Source organism: Lepidochelys kempii, chromosome 4 (genome assembly GCF_965140265.1).
Source record: "Lepidochelys kempii isolate rLepKem1 chromosome 4, rLepKem1.hap2, whole genome shotgun sequence".
NCBI classification, from domain to species: domain Eukaryota; kingdom Metazoa; phylum Chordata; order Testudines; family Cheloniidae; genus Lepidochelys; species Lepidochelys kempii.
Genome location: NC_133259.1, coordinates 64,059,129 through 64,081,395, shown reverse-complemented (window position 1 = coordinate 64,081,395; position 22,267 = coordinate 64,059,129). Strand labels below are relative to the sequence as shown.

Sequence of the window (22,267 nt, the reverse complement as noted above, 5' to 3'; positions counted from 1 at the left end):
AAGTCTATCTTGCTCATAATGCACATCTTGTATGTGGAATACAGATAAAGTGTTGGGGGTTTTTTAAGGTCATATACAGAATCAGATTAGACACACTCTAACACAGGAGCCCCCACTCCTCTTTGGGATGGTATTAGCCATGGCCACTCACACAAAAACAGTTTGCTGGTATGTAGGGAGCACACAATGATTCCTTTTTGGGGAAGTTTCAGAGTAATAGCCGTGTTAGTCTGTATTCACAAAAAGAAAAGGAGTACTTGTGGCACCTTAGAGACTAACCAATTTATTTGCGCATGAGCTTTCGTGAGCTACAGCTCACTTCATCGGATGCATACCGTGGAAACTGCAGCAGACTTTATATACACACAGAGAACATGAAACAATACCTCCTCCCACCCCACTGTCCTGCTGGTAATAGCTTATCTAAAGTGATCATCAGGTTGGGCCATTTCCAGCACAAATCCAGGTTTTCTCACCCTCCACCCCCCCACACACAAACTCACTCTCCTGCTGGTAATAGCCCATCCAAAGTGACAACTCTCTACACAATGTGCATGATAATCAAGTTTGGCCATTTCCTGCACAAATCCAGGTTCTCTCAACCCCCCACCCCCATACACACACAAACTCACTCTCCTGCTGGTAATAGCTCATCCAAAGTGACCACTCTCCCTACAATGTGCATGGTAATCAAGGTGGGCCATGTCCAGCACAAATCCAGGCTTTCTCACCCCCCCCCTTTTTTTTCCCCCCCGGGGACACACACACACACACACACAAACTCACTCTCCTGCTGGCAATAGCTCATCCAGACTGACCACTCTCCAAGTTTAAATCCAAGTTTAACCAGAACGTTGGGGGGAGGGGGCGTAGGAAAAAACAAGGGGAAATAGGCTACCTTGCATAATGACTTAGCCACTCCCAGTCTCTATTTAAGCCTAAATTAATAGTATCCAATTTGCAAATGAATTCCAATTCAGCAGTTTCTCGCTGGAGTCTGGATTTGAAGTTTTTTTGTTTTAAGATAGCGACCTTCATGTCTGTGATTGCGTGACCAGAGAGATTGAAGTGTTCTCCGACTGGTTTATGAATGTTATAATTCTTGACATATGATTTGTGTCCATTTATTATTTTACATAGAGACTGTCCAGTTTGACCAATGTAAATGGCAGAGGGGCATTGCTGGCACATGATGGCATATATCACATTGGTGGATGTGCAGGTGAACGAGCGTCTGATAGTGTGGCTGATGTTATTAGGCCCTGTGATGGAGTCCCCTGAATAGATATGTGGGCACAGTTGGCAACGGGCTTTGTTGCAAGGATAAGTTCCTGGGTTAGTGGTTCTGTTGTGTGGTATGTGGTTGTTGGTGAGTATTTGCTTCAGGTTGCGGGGCTGTCTGTAGGCAAGGACTGGCCTGTCTCCCAAGATTTGTGAGAGTGTTGGGTCATCCTTTAGGATAGGTTGTAGATCCTTAATAATGCGTTGGAGGGGTTTTAGTTGGGGGCTGAAGGTGACGGCTAGTGGCGTTCTGATATTTTCTTTGTTAGGCCTGTCCTGTAGTAGGTAACTTCTGGGAACTCTTCTGGCTCTATCAATCTGTTTCTTCACTTCCGCAGGTGGGTATTGTAGTTGTAAGAAAGCTTGACAGAGATCTTGTAGGTGTTTGTCTCTGTCTGAGGGGTTGGAGCAAATGCGGTTGTATTGCAGAGCTTGGCTGTAGACGATGGATCGTGTGGTGTGGTCAGGGTGAAAGCTTGAGGCATGTAGGTAGGAATAGCGGTCAGTAGGTTTCCGGTATAGGGTGGTGTTTATGTGACCATTGTTTATTAGCACTGTAGTGTCCAGGAAGTTTTTTCCCCTTGTTTTTTCCTACGCCCCCTCCCCCCAGCGTTCTGGTTAAACTTGGATTTAAACTTGGAGAGTGGTCAGTTTGGATGAGCTATTGCCAGCAGGAGAGTGAGTTTGTATGTGTGTGTGTGTGTCCCTGGGGGAAAAAAAAAGGGCGGGGGGGTGAGAAAGCCTGGATTTGTGCTGGACATGGCCCACCTTAATTACCATGCACATTGTAGGGAGAGTGGTCACTTTGGATGAGCTATTACCAGCAGGAGAGTGAGTTTGTGTGTGTGTTTTTTGGAGGGGGGTGAGGGGGTGAGAGAACCTGGATTTGTGCAGGAAATGGCCCAACTTGATTATCATGCACATTGTGTAGAGAGTTGTCACTTTGGATGGGCTATTACCAGCAGGAGAGTGAGTTTGTGTGGGGGGGGTGGGGGGTGGAGGGTGAGAAAACCTGGATTTGTGCTGGAAATGGCCCAACTTGATGATCACTTTTTAGGTAGGAATAGCGGTCAGTAGGTTTCTGGTATAGGGTGGTGTTTATGTGACCATTGTTTATTAGCACTGTAGTGTCCAGGAAGTGGATCTCTTGTGTGGACTGGACCAGGCTGAGGTTGGTGGTGGGATGGAAATTGTTGAAATCATGGTGGAATTCCTCAAGGGCTTCTTTTCCATGGGTCCAGATGATGAAGATGTCATCAATATAGCGCAAGTAGAGTAGGGGCTTTAGGGGTGAGAAAACCTGGATTTGTGATGGAAATGGCCCAACCTGATGATCACTTTAGATAAGCTATTACCAGCAGGACAGTGGGGTGGGAGGAGGTATTGTTGCATGTTCTCTGTGTGTATATAAAGTCTGCTGCAGTTTCCACGGTATGCATCCGATGAAGTGAGCTGTAGCTCACGAAAGCTCATGTGCAAATAAATTGGTTAGTCTCTAAGGTGCCACAAGTACTCCTTTTCTTTTTGGGGGAAGGTGAGCCTCCTCCCTGTAGGCCACTGTTTTGTGTCCTCAGGAGGGTACCCTAGAGTCAATAATGGAGTGGCAGCAATGAAGACTCCCTCCCCCCTCTACTGAGGTAGTGTATGGAGATGTTCCAGAGCAGCAAGCTGGAGAATTAATAACTTATTGTGATATGTGGGATGTTTCAGACTTTATGCATACTCCAAAGGAAGTCACTGCATTGGTTGCACTCAATGTTTTTGTCACAGCCATGAGGTCTGGAAATGGATTTTTTTTCTCCCTAAAAATTAAAAACAACAAAAACTGAGATTCGGATGTCATCTTCCAGTTCCGGAAACTGGGACCCTGTGTACTTGCTTATATCTAATCTGTCCCTGAGGTATAAATTCCTATGGATTTTATTTATTTGGGAATTGTTTATATGTGGATATGAATAACTATAAATATTGTTTACACTAGGGAGGATAGGCAGTCTTTAACTCAGATGGAAAACTGCACAAGGCCCAGGACTGAGAAAAACTTTTAGATACCCCAGGAAATCTGTTTACCATATTGTGGTTCCCATGTTAGGAAAAACTGAGAGATTGTACCAAGCACAGTTACTGTTGAAAAGCTACATGTAAAATTCACTCCAAATCCATGCACGTTTTTAGCTATGAAATTCATATTCAGGTTATAAAATGTTTAGTAGTTGGTTGGTATTACAGAAATTGTTGTCTCCTTGCATACCTGCATCTAGTCCATTAATTTACTTCAGCGCCGATATGTCTTGTTTGGACATCTGTTTCCATTTAATATATTGGCCCTAATCTAATCAGAAGATGAAAGATGTTTCATCAGTTCCAGTTAATGCAGGTATCTAATAGTGATTTGACTAAATCAAGATGTTAACAGAGGTATTTCACCTTATTAGTCATGTGAATAATGCTCATTTTAAAAGCTGAAACATTCTTTTGGTTTTCCAGACAATAAAATAAGAATGCTTCATTCTGTATGTAATTTTAAAAAAAAGCAGTGTTTGCATATGTTTTAGCTCTGTTATGTATTTTTTTTCTTCCTCCTTGAAATAGATGTTGACTAACATGACCTATAAATTACCCTTTATTAATACCCGTTGCTCCAACATACAAATCTTTTACAGATTTTTTTACAGTTTGTAATGATTTTCTTTATGGAATCAGCTTGTGCAAGATATCTTACCAACTGGAAATATTCTAATATTAGCTTTCTATGTCAACAGAAACGTGACTTTCAACTGACTTGGGAACAGAGTAAAAATGTATTTTAATTACAGCTGTGATTTATTCTAATTTATTAGGAGTTTTTGTTTTTGGATGCCATATTAATGTGTTATAAAGGCATAGTGCTCTGCTGGGCTAACCATAAGGCTGGCAACCAAAGAAATACCAAAGCCCAGCACAGTAGCATGTAATTTCAAAAAGAGTAACTACACAAAAATAAGGACGCTAAATAAACAGAAATTGAAAGGAAGAGTCACAAGAGTGAAATGTCTTCAGGAAAACTTGCATGGAAACTTTTTAAAATACCATAGTACAGGTTCAAAATAAACGTATTTGTGAAATATAAAAAAATAGTAAGAAAACCAAAATAAATAAATAAAAAAGCCACCATGGATAAACAGAGTATAAGCGGCAGTAGGGGGGAAGAGGGAAGCATTCTTTAAAAATTGGAAGTCAAACACTACTGAGGAAAATAGAAAGGACCATAAACTCTGGCAAGTCAAGTGTAAAGGTATAATTAGGCAGTCAAGAAAAGAATTTGAAGAGCAACTAGCAAAAGACACGAAAGCTAACAGCAATTTTTTTAAGTACATGAGAAGCAGGAAGCCTGTCAAACAATCAGTGTAGCCACAAGATGAGCAAGGTGCTAAAAGGAAGATAATGGCCTTGTGGAGAAACTAAATGAATTCTTTGCATCAGTGGATATAGTGTACCTGGACTTTCAGAAAATCTTTGACGAGATCCCTCACCAAAGGGAACTTAAGCAAACTAAGCAGTCATGGGATAAGAGGGAAGGTCCTCTCATGGGTCAGTAACTGGTTAAAAGGACAGGTAACAAAGGGTAGTCATAAATGGTCAGTTTTCAGAATGGAGAGAGGTAAATAGTAGTGTCCCTCAGGGACCAGTATTGGGACCAGAACTGTTCAACATATTCAAAAATTATCTGGAAAAGGGGGTAAACAGTGAAGTGACAAAGTTTGCAGATGATACAAAATTACTCAAAACAGTTAAAACCAAAGCAGACTGCAAAGAGTTGCAAAGGGATCTCACAAAATGGGGTGACTGGGCAAGAAAATGGGGAATGAAATTCAATGTTAATAAATGCAAAGTAATGTACATTGGAAAACATTATCCCAACTACACATACAAAATGATGGAGTCTAAATTAGCTTTTTCCACGCAAGAAAGAGATTTTAGGGTCATCATGGATGGTTCTCTGGAAACGTCCATTCAATGTGCAGCAGCAGTCAAAAAAGCTAACAGAATGTGAGGAACAATTAGGAAAGGGATAGACAATAAAACAGTAAATATCCTAATATCACTATATTAATCTATGGTACACCTACACCTTGAATACTGCATGAAATTCTGTTCATCCCATCTCAAAAAAGATATATTGGAATTGCAAAAAGTGCAGAGAAATGTGTTAGGGGGCTTATTCCTTCACCCACTTACTTCCCTGGTCCTTCTCGTATGAACATAGAAGTATAAGGAGGTGTGCAATGAGAGAACTTTATTCCCCAGCCAGTCTATAGTTCTTGGGGGTAAAGGTGAGCTCATGTAAGCAAGTTGAAGTTAGAACATCTCAAAGGCTACTTTAAATTACATAGGGGGCCACACCAGCTGCTAGCTATCTCCAGAATTAGAGAAACAGAAAGGAGACTTAAAGTGCAGCTCAGTGATACCTGAAGATCACTGGTCCCTGTCTTTAAAGCAGTATCTTACTATATATTTTAAAAGTATGGTATTATTGCTATTAGGTGCTAACTTGCAACAAAATTATGACAGCCCATGAGGCTTAGTGATGAGTGGCATGAAGTTTGCTTCCCTATTTGAAGGAAGGATATCCCTGCAAAATGCTATCTTGTCTGACAATCTTTATTTTTCTTTGAACCCTGATTGTCCCTCTGTCTGGTAAATAGAGAGGCCTCCAGTACACAGCAGTTAACTGGAAGTATTCAGAATAAAATAAAGTATTCCTGTTCTCTGAGAATTGATATACATTTCAGCCATTCGGCATTTGTGATGACTTCTCCAGAAATCTCTCTCAGCTGATCTCTTCTCCTTCGCTTCGGTTGCTGAAATCTTAAACCTACCTAATGTGATCAATGCGATACCCGTTATGTCTAGTGCAGTGAACTCCAACAGTGAATAAAGTGGAATCAGCAGCAGTAAATTCACAGTCTTTAGGTAGTAAACTTTGGGGGTGTAACGGGGGACACATTGTGCCCCTCCAGATTCAGCCCCTGGGCCCCTCTCCTCCATGAATCAGGGACACTTCAGTCTGTTGCAACACCTGTGTTCTTTATTCGTGATCAGTTTCTCACCACCAGTTTCCAATTATATACAGGCTTTTTACAACAGCTTGGCCTACTACAGGCCTGGCCAGCAACAGACTAGGAGGTTCCTACTTCCTCTGAGCCTGAGCTTGACCTCCCGCTCTCATTTTCCGCCTCCCCCCTTTCTCTCACTTCCTCCCAGCCTTATAGCTCCCGCTAATGAGGCTGGCAGGTGTAGTCAGTTACCAGGCAAACATAGGGCGGTTCCCCCAGCCTCAATCCATTCTCCCTGATTGGGTCTGGAGTGGCAGGAGCTGATTAAGAATGTCTCCAGCAGCATCCTGCCACAGGGGGCAATAGCTGTCCTTTTAAAGCTCTGCTTGACACTAATAAATAATCACACAATCATAGAAATATGGCCACAGTTAACCATTGATTAAAAATAATTCCTTTTTGAAGTATAGACATGGATTTAGGCTTCACCTATCTAGAGCACATCCCTGCACTAAGCAGAACTGTCCTATGTGTAAAACTTAAATATTCTAGCCAGTCTACTTCTAAGGACTTCAATGATTTCTCTTGGTAAAAAGATTCCATTTTTTAACTGATGTCACGGTTATTAAGCATTAAGAAAATATTTCTGACTATTCTGGATTCAATATCTTATTGTAAAATCTTAAATATATCTGACACAGATACTGGGTTAACTGCCCCTTTGAACCACTCCCACTTCAGTCTTTCTCAAGGACACCCACTTCAGGCTCACAGCCATCAACTTTTTTTCAGCTGTTCATAACTCAGTTTCCCCCTCTCTCTTTTCACTATTCATCTCCCAAAGACACTGAGACTTTTCTGTTATTTTCCTTTCTATAGGAAACAGCACTGCTGTCGGCGCTTTACTGGCAATTCCACACTGTCATAGATTACACGTGCTGCCACCATATAGTCTCAGTTTCAGGGTTAACTGCACATTTGATTTCCCTCCTGGTCTTCCTTGTGGACACTCAAGCTTGTTGGGGATATTACAATATGAGACTGGACAGTGCAGCCTATAGAACCTAAAAAGGGAGTGGGAAAAGGGTCTCTACCTGATAGAGGTGGCTGCTGAGAGCCTGAAACCATACGCTGGTTCCCTCAAAGACCAAGGTGGGAGGAGGTGTCAATGGTGCAGTTAATCCTGAAAGTGTGACAATTTCTTCCCTCTCTCTTTCTTGCTTCCAAGCAGTTATTTATGCACAATTGTGTATTACCTCCTTTGTTGTCATTTTCTCTAAACTTTGCATACAGCATTCGTATCATTTTTCATCTAGTTTAACAACCAACTTCTTATCTATGTGATCATCATAGTATAATTAATCATCAATTTAATTTCTCAACTAGATTAACATGTGAAGATCATGTTTCAGTATTATAGGATCATTGCATTGCCTGTGTATGAAACGTGTAATTGCCTCATAGAAGGACTATTGTGGATTGTCTATTACAATTTCCTTTTTAAACCCATTCTGTCCATTGTGTGTGCAAGAAATTTCTGTCTTGTATTTACTTTGAAATTTTCTCCACTTGTTTGTTCAAATATTTACACTGTTGATGTTAGACAAACTTTCCATTAATTTATTGGATTTCCATTTTTATTTGTCTTCAATCATCTGATAACTCAGTCCTCAATGAGCTGTTTAAAATCATGATTCATAGTTCTGTTATCAGTTCTAATGCTTTGGTCATATGTTGATGATCAGTTAGTGTAAGGAAGAAATAGCCCTCAATTGTTAGACAATGTTGTGAGGTGTATGTGTAGCGTAGACATTGTTTTATATCTTCCAATGAGAACTCTGACCGTGATCATTGTTGGAAACAGTATACCAGACCATCTGTTTGTTTGGCTATGGCGATTCCTATGTACCTGTCTTTTTAACTTCTTGAATTACAAATATGCATATGAAAAATGGGTATATTCTTGAGTCTTTTGTGAAATTAATTCAGCACAAAAGTTAGCTATTTCTGCTTAGTAAATTTTTTAGTGGTATAACTGGTTAAATACTACTATTTGGGTAAAATTATGATTCTTTTTGGTAAGTAGCAAGAGATTATTATAGCAAAAATGAATATTTCACTGGAAAAATGTAGGTTTCTTTATGAAAATTTAGTGTATAAAATATATTTACATTTTTTGTAGAATATCAGAAAAAAGTAAGATTTGTTCAACTTGCACAATATTACTGGTACACAGGCCCGCTGACGGGGGAGGGAAAGGGGGCAATTGCCCAGGGGCCTGAGTGATTTAAAAGGGCCCGTGGCCTCCTGGTAGTTGCAGCAGTGGTGTCGGCCAGGGGCCCCCAGGCCCTTTTGAATCTCCCGGGCGGGCATTGTTTTATACCTCGAAGGCACACATGACCGTGCTGGACAATCGTGCCGGCCTGCGGGGCCCCCCAAAGCGCATGGACTGGAGTGGTCACGTGTGCCTAGGAGTGAGGGATTCATCACTTCCAGCCCGGGTTCCCCCCGTCCCCCCAGGGACAGCCCTGGCCCTGGGTCCTGGCATTGCTGTCGACAGGCCTGCCTGTACAAATACATAATTTCATGATTACTTTTGCATTGCATATGTAACATACATATGGTGTTTTGCAAAATAAATAAATAGATACATAAAGGACTTGCAAATAGACTTCTCCCTATTTGTTTTCTTATCGCATTTATTTCTTTACACATGGAAGTATATTGACCAGTTCTGACCTGGCATGACTCATCTTATGTTTTAAAAATATTATACATATGTATTTATAATTATAATCATAGTACCAACATGAATATTAATGTATCTTATATAAAAGACTGAGTGTTACTGAAGTCATTTTTAGGGAATTCCTCTATCAGTACTATAATTTTACCTTCATTTCCAGCTCATTATTTGCCATTTAATGAATGCGTAATGTACAAGGTTATCAGTACCACTGGTTAGCAGAGCAGTAGAAAAATATATCTTGCACATGGCTTATTTATATCACCTCAATCAAGTGGTAGAGCTAGTATATCTCTTTAATTGTGTATGCCATCTTGGTTAAAGTGGTAAAAGTTGTCTTTTCTGCTGGTGAAAAATTATACTTTTTCTCAAAATTTAAAAATCTGACAACATTTCTGTTATGTGAAACACAACTCACTGTTTTTGTTTATCTGTATGTACAAGTATTTAGAGTAGTTAAGTAAAACTAATAGTCATAATATTTCTTGAAGCCTCTTTGTCAGGTGGAGAGCAATATTTGAAAATCTGTCCTCCTTCCCTTTTGGCAGTTTTAAATTTCTCTAATGCGTGCAGAAAGTGGGTTGTGCCTGGCACAGTTCAGTTCAACAAAGAGACAATAGCAAACAACTATTGTTTCAAGGATATCCGACATTAAGTAATAGTGAATCAGGCAAATCAGTACCACTTCTGTGTATATAGAGATTATTCTCCAAAGCAATCTAAACTCAGTGAAAATCAGAAACTTCCTAATATCCATTAGGCCAGAACTTTACAAGTGAAGGTAGGTTTCTGATATTCACGGAGAAACTGAAAATATGAAAGCTGTTATTTTATAGCTTTTCTCCTAATTTCTGCCTTTTGCATTATAATTTGTAAATAGACTTTTCTCACTTTGTTTGTTTTCTCATGGCCCCCTGGAGAAACACAGAACTAGAACTGTATTTTATGTGTAAGTAGTATATCAGTTATCTAACAGCCTAATATTAGAAGTGTATCTTCCATTAGGGGTACCTCGCTGTATTATGTAATCATTGTCCCTGCTGTCACTGACAGCCATTAAAAATCAAGGAATCCAGACTTCCATCCTTATTCACTTTTAATAGTTCCTTGGAATCAATGAATATTCATAGGGCCATAATTCAGCAGTCTACTCCAATTAAACAAAGCACTTAAGCACATGCTTAAGTCCCACACACTCTGAAAGTTACGTGTTTTGCTGAATAGATATGAATTTCAAGATGTAAAATTATTTGCTGAAATGGAGCCAGACTATAGTACTACTGAATATTAGTAAGGGTAGATGAATCAGGCCCCAACTTTGAGTGAAACTTTCAAGATTAAACTAGAATCTATATTGCATTAAAGATAAAGACATTAACAAAGTTTGTTGGAGACCGAGGGCATGAAGAAACATAACCATTCTCACTGTGAGCTAGTATGAAAGGCAAGCTTCCTGAGTAGCTAAAGAAAATAAGAAGATAAACATAAGGTTGATGTTTTCCACCGTTGGAGGCAACATGGCTCGAAAGGTTCTATGGCAACAATTCTGCTCTGCTGAACATTTCCATTTGTAATATTTCTAGTTCGGCAAAGACATGTAAATAAAAACAAAAATCTTAAAACAAGTGGGACTTTTGTATTTTATTTTATTTTATTAAAGTTGCTACTCTGCAATAACACTTGGCATTGTTGCATGGTATAGAGGTTAAGGCACAGGGCTGGGAGTCTTGAAGACTAGTCCAACTCTGGCTTCCTATGTAACCTTGGACAAGTCAATTAATCCCCCTATGCCTCTGTTTCCCCGGGTGTACATTAGGATTAATAGAGTCATGGTGTTTAAAGCTGATCATCTGGTCTGACCTCCAGCATACCACAGGCCACTACCACCACCAATAACCGTTTGTGAAACATCTTGAGATCATTGGATGAAAAAATAACTGCTACACTACTATAAATGAGCAAAGTATGTGTTTGTCTCCAAGAAGTAATTATCTGTTTTGAATCTGCCAGTGGCTAAACAGATCGTTTCAGGAAGTCCACCCCATATATATCTCTAATAATGTGGAGGGAACAGGGGATTGAAATATTCCAAATGGATATGTTTGACCTTAGAAACTGTAATACATGACCACAGATCTTCTACTTGATTCACTTCTTTCTTTTCTTTTTTAAAAAGATATTCTAGCTGATGACATTCATAACTGTATGTCACATGATGAGTCCAGTAAAACAATGTATAAATCACATTTACATGTCTCTTCTGGGCAATATATTAAGCTCTGACTTATGGAGCATGCCTTTTGGAAAAGAACAAATTGATGTAATTTTTCTTTTTGTCTAAATAGAAGATTAATATTTATACTCCAAAGAAAACTGAAATACTGATTTTTGTGATTTAATGATGAAATAACAAAGCTTTGCTTCCTAAAGCAATTGAAATACTTCTTTGATGCCTACTATTTGAAACACATTAGACAAAATTTACTATCTTTTTAATTGTGCTAATGCTAATCACTAAATGTTGCCTTGGTGGGTAAAAAAGAGCTAGTTAAGGATCTCAGCATGTTCATAGGTTGCTGTTTTGTCATAATCTAAAGATTAATGCCTGTTTTATATGAACCTAAAGTAAAAAGAATGGAGAAAAGTGAAGCCTTTGGGGGTCACTCCAGTGATTTAAAGACTGATAGATAAAATAACTGAAGGTCTTTCACTTGGCAGTGAAATGGTTAGCCTGGGATGAGCCCTGAAAGGTTCTCAAGATTCAGTAAAGGCCTCCAGTGTGTGGAAGGTAATATACTAAACTTCTTCAAATTATCCAAACTTTTCTCCCCTTAATTGCATTAGAGGATGAAAGCCCTATAACATTAAGATTTTCACATTTCAGCAGTTGTATGCTTGAGATGTGAAAGGGAGGTTAAGAATTTGTTGTAAACTGAGTGTTTCTTTGACTCCATGGAAATTTCTGAATGACTGAAGTAATTGTACAGAAGATGGAAAAGCGAGAATGACATTGTTATATGATTTCTGCAGAAGGAAACCAGGAAGTTGTCCTGTGGGGAAAATGATGTGCATTTCAGAAGAAAGCATAATGTGGCAGGAAAGCATTCAAATAATGATCAGGAACAGAGCAGCCCGTTCAGTGTTTGCTCCACCCTAAATCCTGTGTATTCACTTCTGTTGCTTCTAGCTAAATACTCTTTAGGCTTTTTGACTTGTTTGAGTGAGTCAGCCTGGCTGGGGGTAGGAGAGAACAGATTAAGAGAGAAGCCATGATGTCCTTGTTCCCATGAACATCTCTCCAAGGATTCCTGCTGGTGGAAACAGCATGAACTTCTCCTCAACACCTTTTTCCTGACCTCTTTAAATTCCACACATGTTCCTAACTATGCTGTTTCTTTTAAGTATGCCACTTTTAGATTATTTTGGATTAGATTAATCCAGCAGCCAAAAATACAAACTTTCAATGTTCCAACTCTCAGAACCCCCAACTCCCTTCTCCAAAATGAGAAACTGTAGACAACACTCAAGTGAAAATCAGGCTCAGTATCTGACCAAAACAACCTTTCTTATAATAGGTCAAAAGCTTTTGGTTTTGGCTGGATTGGAATAGGTTCAAAGCAGGACCTGCAGAAGTGTATCTTGGGTTTGTTTGTTTGTTTTTAAATGAACAATGGCTAAGATAATTTGTTATAGGATAAACAAATTTTCATTTCTAGGACACTGGTTCTAATTGAGTCCAGGTTAGTAGTTGCTTTAAGTCATTATGAGCTGATGGCTCTTCAATAATCTAGGTGAAATGAGTTGCTGTTCTCAGTCCAAATTTGTAGGGCCCAGGTGACCACAGAAGAACACGCTCTTAATTATCTATTACTTGCATCTTTGTTGGCCTCAGCATGAGGCCATGGATTTTGAAAGGACATAAACTCTGCTTTCACCTGGAGTCGTGGTCCCTCCAGCTCAGGGCTGAGACACAGAGTTGGACAATGTATGGAAAGTTACTCTTAGCTTGATATTCCATTGCTCTGCTCCTTGTGACACCAGTGCAAAGTGGGTGTAAAATGCTACCAAGTCAGAATGGTAGCATTTTATATGCACTCATTTTGCATTGGTGTAAATGACTACACCAGGAGCAGAACAAAAGAGTAAGCTTCTGCTACTTCCTGTTCAGTACTGCTTGCCTTATGCACTAGATCAAATGGACGGATGAATATGGATGTGGATAAAAAAGATGCAGTATATTTGGGAAACAAATGTTTTAAAATGTCAGACAATGCATCATAAACAATTGTCTCTCCCACTAAGTATGGATGCAGTCAACTGATCTTCATTTCAGAAATACTGTCTTCTAGCAGAAGTACCATTGCAGCACTTTGGGGATTCAGATTCTCTAGTTCAAAAGGTCCCTGCTTTGGCTGCTGTGCGCCTACTTGTTGGAATCTCTGGCTCGCTTCTCTCTGCAGCCCACATGGCAGGAGGAGGGTGGGGAAGTAAAGGAGGGATCGCCTGTGTCCTCACATCCCCAGAATGTTGCCCTAGGCCTTCAGAGTATCCTTTGATTAGGGCCCTACCAAATTCACAGGCGTGAAAAATGTTTCACGGATGGTGAAATAAGCCCTTCTCCATGAAATCTGATCTCCCCCATGCTGCTGGGAGTGCCCCAGCTGGGGACTAAATCCTAGCTGTAAATCCTAGCTGGGCTGGGGAGGGAATCAGATGCACCTCCAGGTACTTTTTGGGTTGGGACCCCCACAGTTACAACACCATGAAATTTCAGATGTAAACATCTGTAAACATGAAATTGGCCAATTTTAAAACCCATGAAAATGACCAAAATGGACTGTGAATTTTGTAGGACCCTACCAGAGGTGAAAGTAAGCCGACGCCTGGTACAGTGTACCAGCAAGAGCCTGTGCGCCGTACTGGCATGGATAGGCTTTCCCAGGCGGCAATGTAAAGGGCCTGGGGCTCCTAGCAGCAGCTGGAGCCCCGGGCCCTTTAAATTGCCTCCAGAGCCCTGCTGCTGGAGCCCTGGGGAAGTGGCAGCGGGGCTCAGGAGCAATTTAAAGGGCCCGGGGCTGCTGCCACAGCTACCAACCCGGACCCTTTAAATACCCCTCTGGGGACGATTTAAAGAGTCCGGAGCTCCAGTTGCCACTGCCTCCCTGTGTCCTTTAAATGGTCCCCGGAGCCTGCTGGAGCCCTGGGGTAGTGACGGTAGGGCTCTGGGGATGATTTAAAGGGCCTGGGGTTCCGACCGCCGTTACCACCCCGGACCCTTGAAATAGCCACCAGAGCCCCGTCGCTGCTACCCCAGGGCTCCGGCAGGCTCCGGGGACAATTTAAAGGACCCAGGGAGGTAGCGGCAACCGGAGCCCTGGACCCTTTAAATCGCAGTCCAAGCCCTGCTGCTGGAGCCCCGGGGGTCGCGGCAGCAATTTAAAGGGCCTGGGGCTCCGCTGCGGTAGTGGCGGCTGGGAGCCCCTGGCCCTTTAAATCACTGCCGGAGCCCCTGGCTGCCTCTGCTACCCCAGGGCTCCAGCAGTGGGGCTTGGATGGCGATTTAAAGGGCCCAGGGCTCCCACTGCTGTTACCCTCTGGAGCCCTTTAAATCGCCACCCGAGCCCTGCTGTTGGTAGTGGCAGCGGGGGTAGCGGCAGCGGAGCCCCTGGCCCTTTAAAGCTCCACCAGAGCCCGGGGCCCCGGGGTAGCAGTGGCAGCCGGGAGCCCCTGGGGCTCCGATGGTGATTTAAACGGCCCGGAGCTCCCAGCTGCTGTTACCACAGTCCCAGCCCTGGGCCCTTTAAATCTTGCTCTTGATTTAAAGAGCCCAGGGATGTAAAGGCACAGCCTCTTCCAGAAGAGGCCACACCTCTTCCGGTAGAGGCCCTGTCCCCTCCTAAGGACTCCAGAGTACCCGTAAATCCTTTAAGTTACTTTCACCCCTGGACCCTACCAACGATATACCAATTCCCTGATATTTTATAGTTTGGATGATGGGACTCAGTGTTCTTCCCCTTTTGTTTGGAAGTGAAAGCCCACTGAGATTTTAATTAAATAAACACTTGACTGAAGGTAGAAACCCATTCTAAGTGGGCTGTGTTTGTGTGTCTAAAATTCAGTCTGGAGAAAGATAGGACTGTTGCTGTCTTTTTTTTTTTTTATTTTTAACTTCTGTGAGTGAGTGTAACAGGAGCTCCTCCTTTCTTCCTCCAATTATGTATGTGTACAGGGTAGGCTAGTGGATTTATAAACACACTACTAAGAAGGAAATAGATTGAAAAACAGCATAGTTTTGTGTCAGTCCTCACTACATTATACAGATTTAGGTCTATTGGCTCTGGTGCTGGCAGAGAAAATCCTCCTGGCTGTATGTGATGTGATGCAGTTATTAAAAAAGCATGCTTTTCTAACATAAGAAGCATTTAGTGGGTCACGCATTAACTGTGTTGTTTACAGCAGGCTGGCCTGTTTAAATTGCCAAGACTGCCTAGCTAGATGGCAAGCTCTAAACTATAGTACAGCAGAAATACAGCTGAATAAGTCAGTTTTATCCATGTTTGGTTCAAGTATTCTTAAGTGTTGTTGTTCTAAACTTTTATTTATTTAGAATTTTAAAAAGGGGGGGAGCATCTCAAACTTTAGGCACTTTGTGTTAAAAATGACTGAATAAAAAGATACAGTATATAAACATTGTTAGTGGAGTACTTTGGATTTTTCATGAAATGGATAATAACCAGCTCTCTTATAATTCCCGTGGGAAAATGTTATTCTCTTCCTCGGGTACAAGTACAGTAGTCACATTTTAAAACTTAATTTTTCTTAGATTACTAAATACCACTCTCTTTGCAATATCCCCCTCGGTGTTCTCCATAGTAAGTATAAAGAGGACAATGAAAAATGCAGAGGCAGAATTAATCTATTTTAAGTGCAATGACTGTATTAAATATTTTTTATGTATGTGATTCTGTTACAGTGCAAAATTTTAGTTTTAGTAAGAAATGTTACATGTAATGTTGTTGTTTTAGCACAGACATTGTGCTTAGTTTTTCTTAGGTGTTGAATATGCTCTGCTGTCTTACATTTGAACTGGACGTCTGTATGATCAGCACTTCTGAAAACCTGACCCATCTAAAACAGAAACCACCGGAAAATCCAGAAGTAGAGACAATTTAGTTGGTCATTTGCTTTTTAAATATTATATAATTGCATCTTGTAAGCATCATAAAAGAAGTGGATTTCCTGGAGGCTCACAAACTGAATTAGTGAGAAGAAAAGGAGTACTTGTGGCACCTTAGAGACTAACAAATTTATTGGAGCATAAGCTTTCGTGAGCTATTACCAGCAGGAGAGCAGGCCGGGGGAGGAACCTTTTGTAGTGATAATCAAGGTGGGCCATTTCCAGCAGATGACAAGAACGTGTGAGGAACAGTAGCAGGGACGGGGACGGGGGGGTATAAACATGGGGGAATAGTTTCACTTTGTGTAATGACACATCCACTCCCAGTCTTTATTCAAGCCTAAATTAATTATATCCAGTTTGCAAATTAATTCCAGTTCAGCAGTCTCTCATTGGAGTCTGTTTCCCCATGTTTATCCCCCCCCCTTCCCCACTACTGTTCTTCACACGTTCTTGTCAACTGCTGGAAGTGGCCCACCTTGATTATCACTACAAAAGTTTCTCCCCTCGGCCTGCTCTCCTGCTGGTAATAGCTCACCTTACTTGATCACTCTTGTTACAGTGTGTATGGAAACACCCATTGTTCCATATTCTCTGTGTATATAAATCTCCCCACTGTATTTTCCACTGCATGCATCCGATGAAGTGAGCTATAGCTCACGAAAGCTTATGCTCAAATAAATTTGTTAGTCTCTAAGGTACCACAGGTACTCCTTTTCTTTTTGCGGATACAGACTAACAGGGCTGCTACTCTGAAACCTGAATTAGTGAGGACATTCCATGCATAGGGGATTGTATGTGATGAATATATGGATCTGAAATACTATAACAACTTCCCTAATTCAGAAATATGTTGCCTCTTTAATTTTTACCATAATCTAAATAGGAAGCTTGGGACAAGAGACCATGCAGCCCTTTTAATCTTCTTTGAATCAGTACCTTCACTCCACAATGTGTTTTCTGCAAATGCTTAGGACTTAAATAACAACTTCCCCATAAAAGTACTTTACAAATATAAATTAATTAATCCTTACGCCAAACTTGGGAGGTAGCTAATTAAATATTTTTTACTTCTATTTTACAGACAAACCTAGACTGAGAGTTTGATTGACATGCCAATGACCATAAAAAGAATCTTTGTCAGAGCCAGAATTAGAACTCTGATATCCTTGGTTTCAATTCCGCTGCTCAGGCCACTAAGAACACAATATTTCTAACACCGACCTCCTTAAAAATTTTTGTATGAATTATGCCAGCTTGATAATGTAGATTGTGTGACTCTAAGGCTAACCAGTTAAAGAAATACTGCCTCACTGTTCCTTAACAATATCTGTGTGCTTATTTATTTCAATATTTAAACCTTTTAATTGCCAAAATTTCAGTAATTCTGTCTTCCTTTGGGAGCTATGTATACTGTAGAGAGGCTCTTCTTCATTTTTGCAAACTTATTCAGTTTCTCTAAACTATTGTATTTGAATTGCTGAGATCCTCCAATCTTATTGGACTCTGTTATTTTTGCTCTTTGGGTGATATACTTTTGCAAATAGGTCATCAGAACATAGCATATCATTCCTAACTAAATTCTAACCTCCTTCTATTCCCCCTACTGTTTCATTTAGAATAAACAACATGCACTTTAATTCTTGTCCTCAGCTGTTATGTAAATTTGCCATACTTTATAATAGCTGCCATGTTCCATCACAGAAGTAGGTTGCTCGGTGGATGCAGTGATTTGTGTATGTACTCTGTAAAGTGTTTTGATCTCTTTTGGATTCAAAGGAGTTCCATGCATGTAAAATGTGCTCTTTACTATTACTGTTATGAGTTTCATAAGAAGTCAAAGGAAACATTTCACTTACTGCAGTAATCCAATAGAAATTAATTTAGTTCTGTTTCTTTTTAAAGGAAATAATTTGAAATCCTATTGTGCTCAGTAGATCATGGATAATAAAGTTCTTCTGAGAGATATAAAGAGAGAACATTCCCACCTTCATTAGCAGTGCTAGCTTGATCAATAAACCATGATTTCATTGACAGAAAGAAGGAAAGCATAAGCACAATAGATTTGTCTCTTGAGGAACTGCAACAAATTCCTTCCTCTTATTTTCTGAACACAGAAATCCATCAGGTGTTCAAATAAATATTCTAATGAGGGGGTGATTGAGCCAGATTTAAGTGAGAAGTGTCATGTTTTATTAGGGCTCCTTGGTCAGGCTGGATTAATTCAAATCAAAGCAAATTAAATCAACTATTTTAATCATGATTTAAAGCAGAAAGCAGGAAACTTTGATTTAAATAAGTGATTTTAATCTTCTTTTGCATTAGTACTTTTTAATTATATTCCTAAAGAAAGTTTGATTCTCATTCATTGGTAACTATTAAAACACGTTGATTTGCAACTAAACATAGCCTTTACACTAAATGTGTCTGTCTTCTTGCAAACAAGAGGATATGTTGTGTGTATACTCTCAATTAAGTAATTATATATCTTAGCACACTGATTCAGATTCTTAAAGTTAACATTTTATATTATGTTAAAAATGGTAAATAATGCATTTCTTATTTACTAGGTGATTTATTTATTTTTATTCATACTTTGTGTCAAATTCTATTTGGATGGGAATTGGAATTCAATTAAAAATGTACAAAACAGGTTTATATGTTGTTTATTTATAGTGGTTGTATTTTTTTGTAAATTTAATTGATTATTTTTTTCTGTTCACCATGTCCTTCAAGGTAATAGAACTTGTAAATTTAGACATTTCTAAGTTTTTATTCTTGGATTAATAGAAGAGAACAAGTTTTCCTGCTTTTTTCAACACCCAATCAGTTTCTTAACTTTAAATGAACTAGTCAGTGAACTGAACTAGTTGAGTAAACTGAAATGAAGAAAATATTCTCTATACCTGCAGAAGAGGCTATTGTCCAAAGCTGGTTTAGCATGTCAACACACTGTAGTTTCAGGTGCTTAGCCATTGGGTCAGTGCTTGACTTTCTTTACAACTTCAGCAGCAAACATGCATTGCCTAATCTTATTTTCCTTTTATTTAATTTACATGATATTAATATATAGTAAGTTTAAGCCTTAATACAGGTTGTCATAATTTCAAATTTAATTTTGAATAGGTTTATTTTTAAAACAAAAATATATGTAATTTAAATTAAAAATCCAATTTAAATAAAAAAATCTGGTTATTTTTATTTATTTCTTTTAAAAAATCAAGTGATTTTGATCAACCCTGTATTTGGTCAATGCAACATTAACACCTTATTATACTGTGGGACATTATTTGTAGGTTTTTATTAGTACTAAAATGTACACTTTTTCTCAGCTTTTTGGAAACTTTCCTTTCTTTTTTTAGATTATAATGTTCATTTTCACCTCTTCCCTGGAGACTTTTAGATTAGATAGGAAAAGTCTTCTTTTGGATGTTTGTATTTCTGGGACACATTTTCTGTCACAGTTCTGAGTTCTTTCAGTATTCTTTAAATTGGTTTAAATTAGGATTTTGTCCATATTGCCTGCAACGTGTCCCATTAGAGCAGATGTTTGCAAATAGCATCAAAGCAGGGGTTTTTTTTTTTAATAGTCTAATCAAAATACTATGTTGTGTTTTTTCTTTAATATGTATAAAAATATTTGTACAATTGCTTCTCAACAATAAATCAGTTTAAATCAGCTTCATCACTTGCCTGCCAGAACCTTATATTCTTGAGTTAAACTGGTTCTAAATAAAGGAGGACTAGATATAAAGAAACAAACCTACATTTTACAAATCTCCTGTTTCAGAGCCTTATCTTAAACACATTTTATTTTCCCTCTCATGTGTTTCCAAATACATGAGCATATATTATTCATTCAGCTGCATTTATGTTCTGACTTAGCAGGAAATGAACATGTCTCAGTGGCTATTGTAATGATATATTGGTGAATAAACTGATCTGTTTTGGTTCAATTGCAGATGCTGGCTTGGTAGTTAAATAACTTTGTGTGTGTCTACCTTTGGATCTAGTCTGCCATATTTATTATAACTGTATCTCTGAAATTTATTTCATGTTAAATGCTTATTTTCTGACTAGGCGATACTTGTCAGTCAATTTAATTGAAATGTCATGCTGACCTTTTATTTGGAAGAGTTTAAACTTCCAACAGTCCTTTGAAAGTTCTTTTTCCTTTGGTTCAAATTAGAATCCTTAAATTACAAAGGTGCGGAAACTGCATGCCAATTAACCTTATGAAACTGCATGCTAATTAACCTTACAAACAATATATCTTTTACAGAGATTGTTCAGCTGAGTCTGCCAGATGATCAGAAAATAAGTGTCACTACAGCAACAGTAGGACAAAGTGCTGTCCTAAGTTGTGCCATTCAGGGAGCCCTGAGACCTCCTATCATCTGGAAAAGGAACAATGTCATTCTAAATAACTTAGATTTGGAAGACATCAATGTAAGTAATGAAACGCTCTAAAATGATTTAATGTCCTCATTATAAAATGTTAGCCATAAAAATTAGCAGTGTTATCTGAGCAGGTGATAATTGCCTCTGATGGGATATTGCTCACAAATGTTGTAACCAGATGTTTGTGAGTAATATAGAAAAAAGAGGAAGTGAAAGAGTTAATATCCTTGTTTTTATTGATGTATCTTTGCCTTATTTTGTGTCATGCTGAGCTTGGATATATTAAATTTTGAATGTTTCTTTACAGCCTAAACCAAATGAAAATGAATTGTTTTCAGGTCTTTAAAAAAGAAAAGGAGTACTTGTGGCACCTTAGAGACTAACCAATTTATTTGAGCATAAGCTTTCGTGAGCTACAGCTCACTTCATAGGATGTACTGCTTTTCTTTTTGCAAATACAGACTAACACGGCTGTTACTCTGAAACCTTTCAGATCTTTACTTATCTATTGGTTTGTAATCATTGTTGTAGGGAGCCAGGGTGGCTCCCCTCCAAACCAGAGGGTAAAGAGCCACCCTCTCAGCCTGAGTGGGCGGGGCCAGGCCAAGTTTATGCCAATCCCCAGAAGGGGAGGGGTGGGACAGGAAGTACAAAGGGCGGGGCCCTTTGCCCAGTGAGGAGAGCACCAGGGAGGGAGGCAGACACAGGCTGCTGGCTGCTCCCTCGCGATCCTGCAGCTGACCCAGGGGAGGCCCTGGGCAAGGAGGAACCTGACCAGGAGGAAGGCCTGTGGCGACCAGGAGGAAGGTCTGTGGCAACCAGGACTGCCAGCTGCTGACTTCCCGGAGGACCTGGAGGGGCCCGGCTGTAGCCCGGGCCAGCGTGAGTCCGACACAGAGGGGGAGCTGGAGCTGCCAGCAGCGGAATACCCGGACGAGCTGGAGGGACTGGAGAGACCCGCTTGAGAGATCGGGTAGGAAGTAGCCCAGGGGCAGAACTGCACCGTGGGGTGGGTGTGTTTGGTCAGCGGGAGCACATGGCCCAGTGGCGGGACCTTCGCCTCCCGCCACTGACCAGGCCCTGGGCTGGAACGCAGTGGAGTTGGGTGGGCCTGCGTTCTCCTACCCCGGCCAGCCTGCCTTGGGTAGCAGAACTGTGTGCTACAAACCCATACCGGCGCTCGCCTGCCTGAGGGGCGCGCTGCAGACGCGTGCCGGCGCTCGCCTGCCTGAGGGGCGCGCTGCAGACGCGTGCCGGCGCTCGCCTGCCTGAGGGGCGCGCTGCAGACGCGTGCCGGCGCTCGCCTGCCTGAGGGGCGCGCTGCAGACGCGTGCCGGCGCTCGCCTGCCTGAGGGGCGCGCTGCAGACGCGTGCCGGCGCTCGCCTGCCTGAGGGGCGCGCTGCAGACGCGTGCCGGCGCTCGCCTGCCTGAGGGGCGCGCTGCAGACGCGTGCCGGCGCTCGCCTGCCTGAGGGGCGCGCTGCAGACGCGTGCCGGCGCTCGCCTGCCTGAGGGGCGCGCTGCAGACGCGTGCCGGCGCTCGCCTGCCTGAGGGGCGCGCTGCAGACGCGTGCCGGCGCTCGCCTGCCTGAGGGGCGCGCTGCAGACGCGTGCCGGCGCTCGCCT

General features: G+C 40.8%; 1 protein-coding gene across 9 annotated transcripts in view; it reads left to right on the top strand.

The window, feature by feature from the left end:
* Window positions 1-22,267, top strand: part of FSTL5 (follistatin like 5) — a 561,575-nt gene that overhangs the window by 376,795 nt on the left and 162,513 nt on the right. For all 9 annotated transcript variants that reach the window (XM_073341502.1, XM_073341509.1, XM_073341503.1 and 6 more), the window contains one exon: window positions 20,523-20,689. In XM_073341502.1, coding sequence (XP_073197603.1) covers window positions 20,523-20,689 — 167 coding nt within the window. The remainder of the gene's footprint in view (window positions 1-20,522; window positions 20,690-22,267) is intronic.